A 14,385-nucleotide genomic window follows, 5' to 3' on the forward strand; every position below is an offset into this window, starting at 1 on the left:
ATCAGGACCAGACATCAAAGAGAAATTGCTGAACTTCAGTTTATTTGCAAATTTGACAACATTAGCTCAGGATTAAACAAAGACTGTGAATGGCTAGCCAACTACAAAAGCAGTTTCTCCTCCCTTGGTGTTCATACCTCAACTGCTAGAAGAGGGCCTCATCCTCCCTGATTGAACCTCGTTATCTCTAGACTGATTCTTGCCTGCATACTTATACCTGCCTCTGGAAATTTCCACCACATGCGTCTCACAAAGTGGGTATTCACCCACGAAAGCTTATGCTCCAATACATCTGTTAGTCTATGAGGTGCCACAGGACTCTTTGTCACTTTATTCAAGTCTTGGTACACCAGAAATTATAGAAACAAGTGGGCATAGTGACGTTCCAAGTGCTGACATGTAATTTTTTGCCTTAAAACTTTTTTTCCCAAAACGTGAGTGACACCACAGTAAAGAATGCTTCTACGCTGAAACATTACCAAAATGGCATTGTAAGCATTCCATATCAAATGTGCTCAGTTTACAAGTAAAAAAATATTCGGAATTTTAAATTTTATTTTAGGGAGTATGATGCATTTTGGGGAAGAGCACAGGATGGGGTTGAGAAAAGTTTACTGGGTCTGGTTACTTGTTTTTTAACTGTCAGGTCTGCTAATCCAACTTGGACTCAAGAACAAACTGAATTTCTTCCCTCACATATCACCATTAGTAACAGAGATCCTTCAGATGAAATTAAGCCCTCAATTACAATCTGTCTTCAGACTAAGCACTCACAACAGTTGCTGTGCAAGAATAGAATTCAGCTCACTCAGTGTTAGCTTTGCAGTGCAAACTGAAATAAAAAGAAAAAAGGCATTTTTTTCACTAAAGGAAATTGATACATTTTTTCAATATATGCAGGGAGCGGACCCATTGAATAAAAAGATCCCATGTTTTTAGTCTGTTTTCAAGTACAACACTTATATTTAGGCCAAAGATGTCCACTGTAAAGATTTAAGGGGTTCAAAGGAACACTTATATTCCATGATAACATTTATAACCTACAAACAGCAACTGAACAGAGTTTAACAGTGAAGAAAAAACAAAGCATTTAGACCGGATATGTAGGAATCTATTTTATGTTTCTAATTAAATATTTGTAATTACTTTCTTTAAAAGTACAACACTATGTATCTATGTAATATTTAAGTATTACAGACAGAACAGCTTTAAATTACTGGGGGCGGAAACCAGAGACATTAATAACTAAAACAACCAAAACCAAAACTAACCTAGGAGGAGGAACAACCAATAATGCAAGAGAATGGAATATAAAAAAATAAGCCAGGAAAAAAAAATAATTTGCCATCACAGACTATGCTATCAGACAAAGTGATTTAGAGTAACGTTGGGCAGCACGGGATACATGGGGTCATGGAAAACAATGGTATTTGATAAAGTGACCACAGATGATCAAGAAAAATTGTTTATCAAAAAAGCAAATGGAAAAACTCAAACACACTGGGGCTCAGTCCAGACGACCCCATTCATCCCTTTGACCTTTCACTGGTGTTTTCATTTTTTCAACATTATTCACAGGTTGCAACTATATCATGTCTCTAAATTAATTATTTGCTTTTCAAGCATTGTTCTCAAGCCAAGATGGCAATCATATGTATAATGTAATTACTAATAAAAAATATAGCCAGTCTGGGAGTACTAAGAAATTAATTATCTGAACAGCTAAAATTACTTGACAACAATTCTTACCTCTGTTACTTTGGGTTGAAGTCTTAAAGATTCAGGATTCATACGAGGGATATCTATGTGAATCTAATTGAACAGAAACATTTTAGAAAAGAAAATCAGTAAGTACATACAATTTATTTTTTAACATTATTGAACTTTCATTTTTTCTTGACTGTTTTTTTAGAATATGTATAACACCAGAAATGTAGCCTGAGACCCTATTCTGCCATCATTTAGAACGGCGGCCTTTATAAGCTTTCTAGGGCCTGGTCCACACTACATAGATCGATGTAAACTGCCTTGCATCCATCTATCTAGTTGTGCATATGTCTCAAATTGCTGTAAATACTCCGTTATGCCAACATCGTTACACCACTTCCCTGAGCAGCGTTGAGCCACAGTCAATGTACTTAGGTCAATAAAGGGTGACTGTCAACATTGCCTTACTTATGTCGACCCCATCCTCCAGCAGCTTGACAATGCCCCACACCAACCGTTTTGGTTACCACTGTGAACACCATTGCCCAGGAGTCATACAGAAGAGCCCCCTTCCCTTTAAAGTCCAATGAATTTTTTGAAATTAGTTTTCCTGATTGCCTGGCTTGGTGATCACACCTAGCAGCTCTCCATTGTTAAGTGCAACAGGCCAGCAGACCATGTTAGCTACACATTCCAGATACGCTCCTGCCTATAACAGACAGGAGATATTGGATCTCCTGGGCATGTGGGAAAAAGAGGTTCTCCAGGCACAGATCCAATCCAGTGGCAGAAACATTAACATCTACGAGAAGATTGCTGTGGTGATGCAGGAGAAGGGCTACAGCAGGGACCATCAGCAGCGTCACATGAAAGCCAAGGAGCTGCGAAAGGCATACAAGAAAGCCAATCCATCCAATGCTGAGTCCCAGATATGCCATTCTCAGCATCCGCAACAGTACCATGGCTACCTGCAAAGAGCCTGAGTCACAAGTCCCTGCTGTAAACAGCAAGGAGAAGAAGGAAGTGGTGGTGTATTTGTTTTACAATTGCATGGGTTGGGTTTAAAAAAAAAAAAAAAAAAACACTGATTTTGTTAGGGAATAAAATTCTATTTGGAACACAATTCATCATTATTAGTTCACAACATATGCTGCCAAGCGCACAGCAGTTCTGAAAGCAATCAGTTACCCTTTATTGCACAATGTGACACAGCTCATAGGATCATTCAAACAAAATTAATAGTTGCATTGACAATGTAAAACTGCAACATGTACAGGAATCACCACATGATTCCTACCAGCCACAAAAGAGCACATTACAGAACCATATAGTATTCTGTCTCACTGTTAAAATGGTCTTTCAAAGCCTCCCTGAGCCGCATAGCTCCATGTTGAGCTCTTCTAATATCCTTTGTATCTGGCTGCTCAAATTCAGCAGATAGCTACTCGGCACCTGCCCTCCACTCCGGCAGACACTTTTCTCCCTTTGCTTCACAGATATTATGCAGGACACAGCAGGCAGCTATAGCCATTGGATATTTTTCTCACTGAGGTCCAGTCTTGTGAGTAAACTGTACCAGTGACATAGGTGCCAACTCCTTGCGTGCTCCACGGCTGGAACACACACGAGTGGGGTGGAGGGGGAACAGTGGATGCTCAGCACCCACCAGCCATAGCTGATCAGGGGCACTGACGAACAGCTTGAAAAGAAGAGTAACAAAAATGATTAAAGGTCTAGAAAACATGGCCTATGACAGAAGATTGAAAAAAGATGAACGGGGGAGGTGGGAATGATAATGGTTTTCAAGTACATAAAAGGTTGTTACAGGGAGATGGGAGAAAATTTTCCCTCTAACATCAGAGCATAGAACAAGAAGCAATGTGCTTAAATGCACCAAGGGCAGTTTAGGTTGAACATTAGGAAAAAACTTCTCAACTGTCAGGGTGGTTAAGAACTGGAATAAAATTGCCTAGGGAGGTTGTGGAATCTCCATCATTGCCTAACCTGCTCATACAAAATCTCTAATCACCTGTCATGGATGGTCTAGATCAGGGGCGGGCAAACTTTTTGGCCTGAAGGCCACATCAGGATTACGAAACTGTATAGAGGGCCGGGTAGGGAAGGATGTGCCTCATAAGAACACAAGAATGGCTGTACCGGGTCAGACCAAAGATCTATCTAGTCCAGTATTCTGTCTACTGACAGTGACCAATGCCAGGTGCCCCAGAGGGAGTGAAGCTAACAGGCAATGATCAAGCGATCTCTCTCCTGCCATCCATCTCCATACTCTGATAAACAGAGGCTAGGGACACCATTCTTTACCCTTCCTGGCTAATAGCCATTTATGGACTTAGCCACCATGAATTTATCCAGTTTCCTTTTAAACATTGTTATAGTCCCTGCCTTCACAACCTCCTCAGGTAAGGAGTTCCACAAGTTGACTGTGCGCTGTGTGAAGAAGAACTTCCTTTTATTTGTTTTAAACCTGCTATCTATTAATTTCATTTGGAGACCCCTAATTCTTGTATTATGGGAATAAGTAAATAACTTTTCCTTATCCACTTTCTCTACATCACTCATGATTTTATATACCTCTATCATATCCCCCCCTTAGTCTCCTTTTTTCCAAGCTGAAACGTTCTAGCCTCTTTAATCTCTCCTCATATGGGACCCGTTCCAAACCCCTAACCATTTTAGTTGCTCTTCTCTGAAGTTTTTCTAGTGCTAGAATATTTTTTTTTAGGTGAGGAGACCACATCTGTACATAGTATTCAAGATGTGGGCGTACCATGGATTTATATAAGGGCAATAAGATATTCTCAGTCTTATTCTCCATCCCCTTTTAAATGATTCCTAACATCCTGTTCGCTTTTTTGACCGTCTCTGCGCACTGCATGGACATCTTCAGAGAACTATCCACGATGACGCCAAGATCTTTTTCCTGACTCATTGTAGCTAAATTAGCCCCTATCATATCGTATGTATAGTTGGGGCTATTTTTTCCAGTGTGCATTACTTTACATTTATCCACATTAAATTTCATTTGCCATTTTGTTGCCCAATCACTTAGTTTTGTGAGATCTTTTTGAAGTTCTTCACAATCTGCTTTGATCTTAACTATCTTGAGTAGCTGAGTATCATCTGCATACTTTGCCACCTCACTATTTATTCCTTTCTCCAGACAGCCTCCCCAAACAGCCCGGCCCCCATCCCCTATCCACCCACTCCCCACCCCGAGATTGCCCCCCCTCAGAATCCCTGACCCATGCAACCGCCTCCCGTTCCTTGTCCCCTGACCGCCCCCTCCTGGGACCACCTGTCGCAAGCACCCTCCCATCCCCTATTCAACCCCCTCTGCTCCCTGTCCCCTGACTGCCCTGACCCCTATCCACACCACGCCCTGATAGGCCCCCCGGGACTTCAATGCCTATCCAATACTTAGTCCTGCCTTGAGTGCAGAGGACTGGACTAGAAGACCTCTCAAGGTCTCTTCCAGTCCTATGATTCTATCACTATTTTAAACAATGTGCCAGACAAGAAAGAACTTTTGGTACAAATGAAATTAAGTGGATTTCCTAGGAAATGCTAGAGAGAATACAAATTCATACACCTCTGGTCCTAACCTTCTGAAACTATGACCTGAGGTGAAACCCACTGTCTGCTGATTATCTGAAGATCAGCGCCCCAAGCTGCATAAAGGAGACACTCAGGGCATGTCTGAACAGTACGCTGAAGCACAGCTGCACCACCAAAATACATGTGGTGAAGACACTCCATTCCAACGGGAGAGAGCTCTCCCGTCAGTATAATAAAACCACCTCCACAAATGCTGTGCACACAAGCGCTTATGTCTGTAACCTCACATTGCTTGGGGGGTGGTTTATTCCTCTGAGCAACAGAAGTTATGGCAACATAGGCTGTAGTGTAAACAGCCTCAGATTCACGGCTGTGCTTGTTGTAACCACAGAAAAACATTTTGGTGAGGCTTGAAGGCCTTATCACCTGCCAGAGCCCTTGTTAGAGTTGACTGTGATCTCTAGTAAGCTTATTAGCATGCATTTAGGTTCTTTCATTGTTTTTAATATGTTTTTCTCTCTAACATTTTCACCTTCAGAATAAACACGCTTCCTTAGAAAGGGCTGCATGGTACTTTGTAACTCTGGGCAATTATGCTGTTTATAGCCTCTGAGGAAAAAGTAAAGTGCAGATGCAGGCCGTCTAGCCCATCTGGCTTGCTAAGCAATTCAGGGTGGGCAGGAACCAGCGTAGCCTGGAAAGACCCCAGTCAGGAGGGAGAGAGGTTTATTTCTGCCCAAGAGAGGTGATGTCTGATAAGTCAGGAGCCTAAAACTGGGTAATCTTGCTGGTGCAAGAAGGGGGATATAGAGATGCAGTTGCCCTGAACTGTGACATACTGTTTTTTAATTTTACAATACAATCTCTTGTCATCAACAAAACATGTACCTGTATCTTTCTCCTGCTCTTTTAACATAAGCCACCAAGTTTCTAAACAGCCAAAACAATTCTTTCATAAAACATTTCCCGTGTTTGTTCTTTTGGCACGGTGGGGTGCAGGGGCAGGGAAGAGAGAAAGAGGGACTATGAGACACAGGCAGCCTATCTAGGTTTTTACATCCTTCTCTGGTACCTATGGCTTTGTCTACACCAGCACTTTTGTCCGTTAGGGGTGTGAAAAAACACAGCCCTGACACATACAGTTTCACCGACAAAAGCGCTGGTGTGGACAACGCTGTGTCAGCGGGACATCCTCTTCCACCAACATAGCTACTGCTACTTGTTGGGGGTGGTTTAATTATGCCAGCAGGACACCTCTCCCATCGGCATAAAGCAGCTAGACAGGAGATCTTACAGCAGCACAGTTGCAGCTGTACAGCTGTGCCATTTTAAGGTCCAGAGTGTAGACATAACCTATGATCCTGTGAACTAGTCATATGGGCATACATTCCTCTAGTGTCTAATCAATCTTCCACAACCCCAGTGCTTCCCAAAATCTCAAATCCTTTAATGGCAATCATAGAACACACTGATCATCCAAAAATTGTGGAAACCCTGCATGTAAAATCATCATTTGGTAGCTTTTGGTGAATTTGATTGTTTCATTTATCAGATGTCCTATGGGGATATGTTAAAAGCACTTAGCTCATACTCCTCAACTTCTCTTCTCCTCTTAATTTCTTTCCTTTCGTTGAAGTAGCAGTCAATTTCAAGTCCTCTATTCTAATGCTATAGTGCCACTTCAAAGCATTAGGAAGAGCAACTTTGGGAAGACTGGGGAATAATCTAAAGACTCAATTGGAAAAAAACTGGAAGAATAAATATTGAACTGAGAAGAAAGAGGTTAACTGAAGGTCCCAATTTGAACTGGAATTAATATCAGAAATTAGTCTGTATTGTAAAACTGGTGTTCAGTGGCGACAGAAAAAAGCTCACAGTTGCAGATCTCCCCTGTTACAGTAAATATGTTAATTGATAGATCAACCCTGTTAAAGGGCAGCAGGTATGCCTACTCTTCTGGGGAGAATGTGAAGTATGACGTATCTGTTGGAGCATATAGTCCCCCCAGCTATGCCACTGGGTGCATTGGGGAGCAGTCTCAAAGCTCCGCCTTCTCCACTCCCACCAGTGGTGCCAAAACAAGGGAGTTCAGGGGGGCATAGTCCCATCACTTTTAAAAGTGGGAGGGCTATGCAAGTGGGGTATGGTGTCCAGAAGGGAAGGGACTGCCCAGGGGCAAAGCCACAGAAGGAAGGGGCCGCGCTGCCGCTGCCGCTGCCGCTCCCACTGCCCCTTCCCCGCATTAGGGACTTCTGCCACTCCTGATTCTCCTTGCCACAGGAGATGGGGAAGCTGTCTGAAGTCTGTTTCCCCTCATGTGCAGGAAGTGATAATGCTGCATACCAAGTGCCCTATATTATTTAATATCTTGATATTTAGTGTTTTACAATCAAAGAAATAAATTAAAGTTTTTCTAAATTTTCTAAATTACAGATCAATTAAAGATGCTCAATATTACTAAACAATCTTTGCTAGATTTAATGGTGGTAAAGCACAAAAATAATTACTGAACATATGGCTAAACAAAAATATCCTTCTGCTTATCTATGAAGTAGTAATAAAGCATATATTAAATATTTTTTATTTTTCATGTATGTTAAGGGTTTTCAATAAGCTACTCTACCTGTCTGTATGTGTCTTGATGACTTTCATCATTTCTGGAGTCATAATATTGTTCAATAAAAGCAAAATACTCTTTTCTTTTTCTCTGTAAAGTGCCTTCTCTTCGGTCCACATTGGCAGGAAGGTAACCCTGAAAATATGAAGGAAAAAAAATCATTTTGATCGTCAGATTTTTACAGGGATACGAAAGCTACAGTTCAATATAAAATTTATATTTCAAAACTTGTTCAGATTAAAATATTTACTCAATTTTTTTTAAAGCAGAAATAAGTTGCAGCCCAAAATAAATTCTCTAAGTAACTTAGAACAAATGTACACAAAACAGTGAATTCTTTGTTACTGTAAACACCTTGGGTTTGGGAGGAGGGGTAGGCGAGTGTTCCATTTAGCTGCTACCAGATATTCCTCACTCTGATGGCTTGATGCTTGCAGCACTTTCTATGATCAAATTTTTGGATGCCCAGTATGATGAGATGACCAGAAAATCATACTCAGCTAGATGGGAACCACAGTTAGGCCTTGAAAAAACTGTTCATGTCTCATTATATATTGCAGTAAAGTTATTACATACAGCAGTGTTTCCCAAACTTGGGACGCCGCTTGTGTAAGAAAAGCCCCTAGTGGGCTGGGCCGGTTTGTTTACCTGCCGCGTCCACAGCTCCGGCTGATCAAGGCTCCCATTGGCCGTGGTTCACTGCTCCTGGCCAATGGGAGCGGCTGGAAGTGGCAGTCAGTACATCTCTCAGCCTGCGCCGCTTCCAGCCGCTCCCATTGACCTGGAGCAGCGAACCGTGGCCAGTGGGAGCCGCGATCAGCTGGACCTGCAGACATGGCAGGTAAACAAACCAGCCCGCCAGGGGCTTTCTCTACACAAGCAGAGTCCTAGGTTTGGGAAACACTGACATACAGTGTTAACAGTGCAATCCTTTTCAGATCCATACAGATTAGAAACGCAAGAACAAGTACCTTCACGTGAAGAATCTTTCAACCAGTCCTTTGTTTTTTTTCCCAGTTCAAACTGAACACAAAATACAGCTTTAGACATTCTTACTTCAGAATGTGCATTTTTAAAAACACGATTTAAGCATTTTTTCTACAAGTAGTAATTACTCATCAAAAATGCAGAGCAGATGTTTGCCTTCCAAAAAGAACACCATACACTAAGTTCAAACAGAAAATAGTAATGCTAAAAGATTTTGTTAATTACCAGATTTCAGTGTGGCCTAGGGTGGCCAACTTTCTGATTTGAGAAAACCAGACACTGAGCGGGAGAACCTCCCCACCCTTTGCTCCACCTCTTTCCCTTGGGGCCCTGCACCCCACTCCTCTTCTCCTCTCTCCCCACCATCGCTTGCTGCTCTCTCCGCCACACTCACCCTGCCAGCTGAGCACGGCTCTAGGGGTGGAGAGGTGAGTGGGGCAGGATGTTGGAGAGAGAGCTGCGCTCCAGGGATGGGGAGGGTGTGACTGGAAAAGGGTGGGGGAGGGAGAGTGGCGCTCCATGAGTTGGGGGGGCTGAGTGAGGAGAGACAGGGCAGGGAGAACTGCGCTCAGGGCAGGATGGGGAAGCCGCTCATACCTCTCTCTACTGGAGCCATTCCTCAGTATTCCACTGCTCCTCCAGGCTCCAGCAGCACCTGCTACTGTTCCTGCCCCTTGGGAGTGGAGGCTGGTTACAGCAGCTAACCGGGCTTTTAGCGTCCAGTCAGCAGTGCTGACCGGACACTGTCAGGTTCCCTTTTCAACGGAAAACCGGATACCTGGAAAAACTGACAACCACACTGTGGCCCTTATTTTATTCCTTTCATTTCATTCATTTCTAAAAAGCTGCACACTAACTCTCTCTCATTTAAAATAGAAAAAGAATGTACATATGCATGTGACCTTGCAGTCCAAATCATCTTAGAGCAGAACATATATTCAAACCCTTCAACATATTTCAGGGATTTTATTAAACTATTTCAAAACAACATGAAAGCCTTAAAATTCTTTTTTATGGCTACAACTTCTTTTAAAAATTGATTATCCTTTAGGATTAAGTAGTAAATATTAACAGCGACCTTGCCATGAAATATGGGCCCCTTCAAGTAAGGCATTTCTTGCTGGGAAGTCAGATCCGACCTAGATGGAGTTATGTGATTTTATATTAGCAGCTTCATGAGAAATCATATTTGTGCCACTTTAAACTCATCTCCCTGTGTCACAGAAGATCCCCTCAGACGCAGGGTAACAACAGTCCCTGCATGCACTGCTTCCCACTCAAACTGATAGTTCAAGTCCCCAGCTAAGTGTTCTGTGTAAACACAACACTATATATCAAAGAAAACCAAAAATATGCTGTTATTTATAAACCTTCTTAAAAAACAAATCCTATGGCAGAAGAGGTTTCCATAATTAGCAAATGGAATGCTTCCTGAATATGCAGCTGCATATAAAATGAATACTGGATGCTTTGTACAGGAAGTCTAATTTAAGCAGTTGCAATTCAAACAAGCAATACTAGTATTTCATTGGATTGTAAAGAAGATTGTTTCATCAGTTCCAAATTTCATATAAATTGAGAAGAGGGGCTTTAAAAATTACTTCAGAAAGACGTCATTCTTAAGCGAGATGGTTCTAAACTTATAGCAAATTTGATACCAAGGAGCGTTGATATAAAAATCTTCACTGCAAAAACTCACACCACCCACCAATATATAGAAATGGGATTAAATCCTGCATTTCCTGCCAGTACTGATAAAAATCTTCAAGTCTAATGAACACTTTCATATTTATTGACCAATGAGTTATTTTTAAAAATAGTTGTTAATAATGTTAGCCATAGATCGTCCTAAACAAACAAACTCCTGACTTTCATCTTAAAATCTGTTATTGTAACGTATTAAGCCACGGCAAATGTAAATGAAAATATAACTAAGATACTAAGCACAACACTACCATATTAAATGTTCATGTTCAATCCTATACACGTTACAAACTAAATTATTCTGTACAACTATTAATATTTATTCTTCATTTTGTAACAGTCTATTTCTTTGGATTTTTGTTTGTTTTGTTTCTTTTAAAAAAGATAACATTAAAAAGAAAGAAAAATCTTGAGCATTTTTGTAAATTAAGAATTGATCAATTATATATTATTCCTCCCCCTCCTACCAGTCAGAAAATTACAGGATTAACTTCAATTTATTTTTCTCTTTGTTTAATAGCAATTTTGTGATGGAAGCACTGAATCACTATCTTAAAACACATGCAGTGTTATTACAATTTGGTAAAGTCCTCCATTTTAACTACACTACAAATGTAACTTTGTGACAGACCCAGGCCAGTGGGGTGCAGGAGTCTGGTCCTATTGGCATCCAGCGGGGGTGGGCGGGCGAAGCCCGCCCACTTCTAAAGGGCCTCCCCCCAGCCTAAGGGGAGGACCCACAGGTCTGGGACACCAAATAATTACGGGGGACAACTACTGAAAAAAAACAGGATTGGGAGTGAGGTCATAGGGCTAAACGAAGGGAACCCGATGGGGACACCGAGCAGAGAACCCCGGACAACGCCCACTGCTCCTCGAAGACGTCAAGGGAGCCAGTGGACGCCGCCCAGAGGAACTCTGCCCGGATGCGTGAGCAGACGGAGGAACGGAAATAGGCCCTACAGTCGCAGGAAATCCCGTCGGCCAACCTCCTCTCCCTGGTGTTGTAGATGGTCAGTTTGGCCAGGGCCAAGAGGAGGTTGAGAAGGAGATCCCGCGACTTCGTGGGGCCACGGATGGGGAGCGTGTAGATAAAAAGGTGAGGGGAAAAGTGCAACCAAAAACGCAGGAAAATATTCAGGAGGAGCCGGAACAGGGGCTGCAACCTGGCACACTCCAAATAAACGTGCGCCAAGGTCTCCTCACCACAGAAAGGGCAGGTGCTAGGGACAGATGTGAACCGCGCCAAGTACACGCCCGTGCTCACGGCTCCGTGAAGGAGCCTCCAACTGATATCCCCGGCGGGCCTCGGGACCAGGGCAGAGTACAAGCTGGCCCACCGGGGCTCCTCACCCTCGAGAGGTGGCAGGAGGTCCCGCCATTTGGTATCGGGGCGGGATGCGAGGGTGAGGTAGTGAAGGGTATGGAGCACGAGCGAGTACAGATGTTTCCGTGGCGCGGTCTGGAACAAAACCGGCTGCAGATCATGCAGCCGGCTGGCAGTGAAAGGGTGAGGGGGCCGATTGGGTCCACGGGGCAGGGGCCCGATAAAAATGTCCACGGGGCCTGGGGTGGAGGGTGGGCGGGGCGTGCCCTCTCGCAGGACCCGGTCGAGGTAAGCCCAAGCAGCGGGCAGTAAAGCGGCCTTCACCTCCTGAAGTACGCGCTGGGGAGTACGAGGTCTGGAGAGCCCCATGCGCTGAGCGAGCGTCAGGGGATCCAGCCAGTCTCCCCGGTCGTAGTCCAGGAGGTCTCCGACCCTGGTGACTCCCGCCGCGACCAACCTCTGGCACACCGTGGGGGACTCCGCCACCTGCACACGAAGCTGGGGATTGTGTAGCAGGGGCTCCGCGAGGAGGTCAACCCCCATGGTGGCCGCCACGGACCTGGTCGTTGAAAAGAGCTTCCAGGTCCGGAGGAGGTCTTGGTAGAAGACCGGCAGCCTGGAGAGGTCTCGCGGAAGACCTCTCGGATGGAGGTAAAAGAGCTGCCGGTCGTATCGGAGCCCTCGAAAGCGGCGGAGGAAGGCGTGCGCCAATACGCTCCACGCCGGACTACCCGCACCAAACAGGAGCCTCTGCAGGGCCTGGAGGCGGAAGACATGGACCTGAGCGTGTAAGCACTTCAGGCCCTGCCCCCCTCCTCCAGGGGCAGGTGGAGGACCCCTGCAGAGACCCAGTGCGTCCCTGGCCAAAAGAACTCCAGAATCACCGTCCGGAGGTTGGCCAGGAAACCCGGGGCCGGGACCAGGGTGTTGAGTCGGTACCAGAGCATGGACAGGACCAGTTGATTAAGCACCAGTGCCCTCCCACGAAGGGAGAGGCACCGGAGTAGTCCTGTCCATTTCCGGAGCCGCTCCGTCACCCTGCCCTGCAAATCCTGCCAGTTCTCCGGCGGAGACGGATGCGTGGCAGAAAGGTAAACGCCGAGATAGAGCAGCGGACCCGCGCTCCACCTGATGGCCTGAAGCGCAGGTGGGAGGGAGCTCGCCTGCCACCCGTCCCCGACCACTAGGCCAGAGCTCTTGACCCAGTTGACCCGGGCGGAGGAGGCCGCCGAGTACACAGCCTGGCAAGCCTCCACCCGCGCCAAGTCGCCCGGGTCCTGGACCACGAGGAGCACATCGTCGGCGTATGCCGACAGGACCAGCCGCAGCCCCAGCTCCCGAAGCACCAACCCCGTCAACCTCTTGCGGAGGAGACAGAGGAAGGGCTCGATCGCCAGAGTGTACAGCTGGCCCGAGAGGGGGCACCCCTGCTGCACTCCCCGCCCGAAGCTGACCGGCTCGGTCAGGGTCCAGTTGAGCCTGACCAGACACTCCGCAGAAGCGTACAGCACCTGGAGAAAACCCACAAACAGGGGTCCGAAGCCGAACGCTCGCAGAGTGCCCAGGAGATACCCGTGATCCATCCGGTCGAACGCCTTCTCCTGATCCAGGGACAAGAGGGCGAATGACAGACCATCCCTACACCCCAATTCCAGAAGGTCCCAGACCAGATACAAGTTATCAAAGATGGTGCGGCCCGGGACGGTGTAGGTCTGGTCTGGATGGACCACGTCCGCCAGCACGGACCCTAGCCGCATCGAGATGGCCTTCGCAACAATTTTGTAGTCCGTGCTGAGGAGCGAGACGGGACGCCAATTCCGTAAGTCGCGGAGGTCCCCCCTCTTCGGCAATAAGGCCAGCACGGTTCGCCTGCACGAGAGAGGGAGGACCCCGCTCTGCAAAGCCTCGGCCCAGACGGTGACCAAGTCTGGGCCGAGGATGTCCCAGAACACGCGGTAGAACTCCACGGTCAGCCCGTTCAAGCCCGGAGATTTATTGGTGGGCATGCGACGGAGGGCCTCCGAGAACTCAGCCAGAGTGAGAGGCAGCTCTAGCCGGTCCCGGTCGCCCGTGCTGACCGTCGGGAGCCCGTCCCAGAGCACTCTGCAAGCGTTAGGATCGGTCGGATCCGGGGAGAAAAGAGTGGCGTAGAAGGCCCTGGCCCTCTGGCACATCTCCGCCGGATCCGTGAGGGGGGTGCCATCCTCCGCCAGGAGGCAGGTGACGTGCTTCTTGGCCCCCCTCCTTTTCTCCAGGGCGTAGAAGAAGCGGGAGCCGCGATCCATCTCCCGAAGGAGGTGGATGCGGGATCGAACAAAAGCACCCCGGGCCCGATGATCTTCGAGGGCCCGGAGCTCCTCCCGCTTCTCCCGGCACGCTCCGCAGAGGGATGGATCCTCGGGGTTGACGGCCAGACGCCTCTCCAGCTCCAAGACCTCCCGCTCCAACTGCCCTATCGCCGCATCCC

The 14,385-nt window shown here is 46.1% G+C and overlaps 1 protein-coding gene across 7 annotated transcripts in view; it reads right to left on the reverse strand.

Moving 5' to 3' along the window:
- The window catches only part of TBC1D22A (TBC1 domain family member 22A), a 458,897-nt gene that overhangs the window by 357,507 nt on the left and 87,005 nt on the right, over window positions 1-14,385 (reverse strand). For all 7 annotated transcript variants that reach the window (XM_030549252.1, XM_030549251.1, XM_030549254.1 and 4 more), the window contains exons 6-7: window positions 7,907-8,035; window positions 1,750-1,812 (exon numbers count right to left, since the gene is read on the reverse strand). In XM_030549252.1, coding sequence (XP_030405112.1) covers window positions 1,750-1,812; window positions 7,907-8,035 — 192 coding nt within the window. The remainder of the gene's footprint in view (window positions 1-1,749; window positions 1,813-7,906; window positions 8,036-14,385) is intronic.

This window comes from Gopherus evgoodei, chromosome 1 (assembly GCF_007399415.2).
Source record: "Gopherus evgoodei ecotype Sinaloan lineage chromosome 1, rGopEvg1_v1.p, whole genome shotgun sequence".
NCBI lineage: Eukaryota > Metazoa > Chordata > Testudines > Testudinidae > Gopherus > Gopherus evgoodei.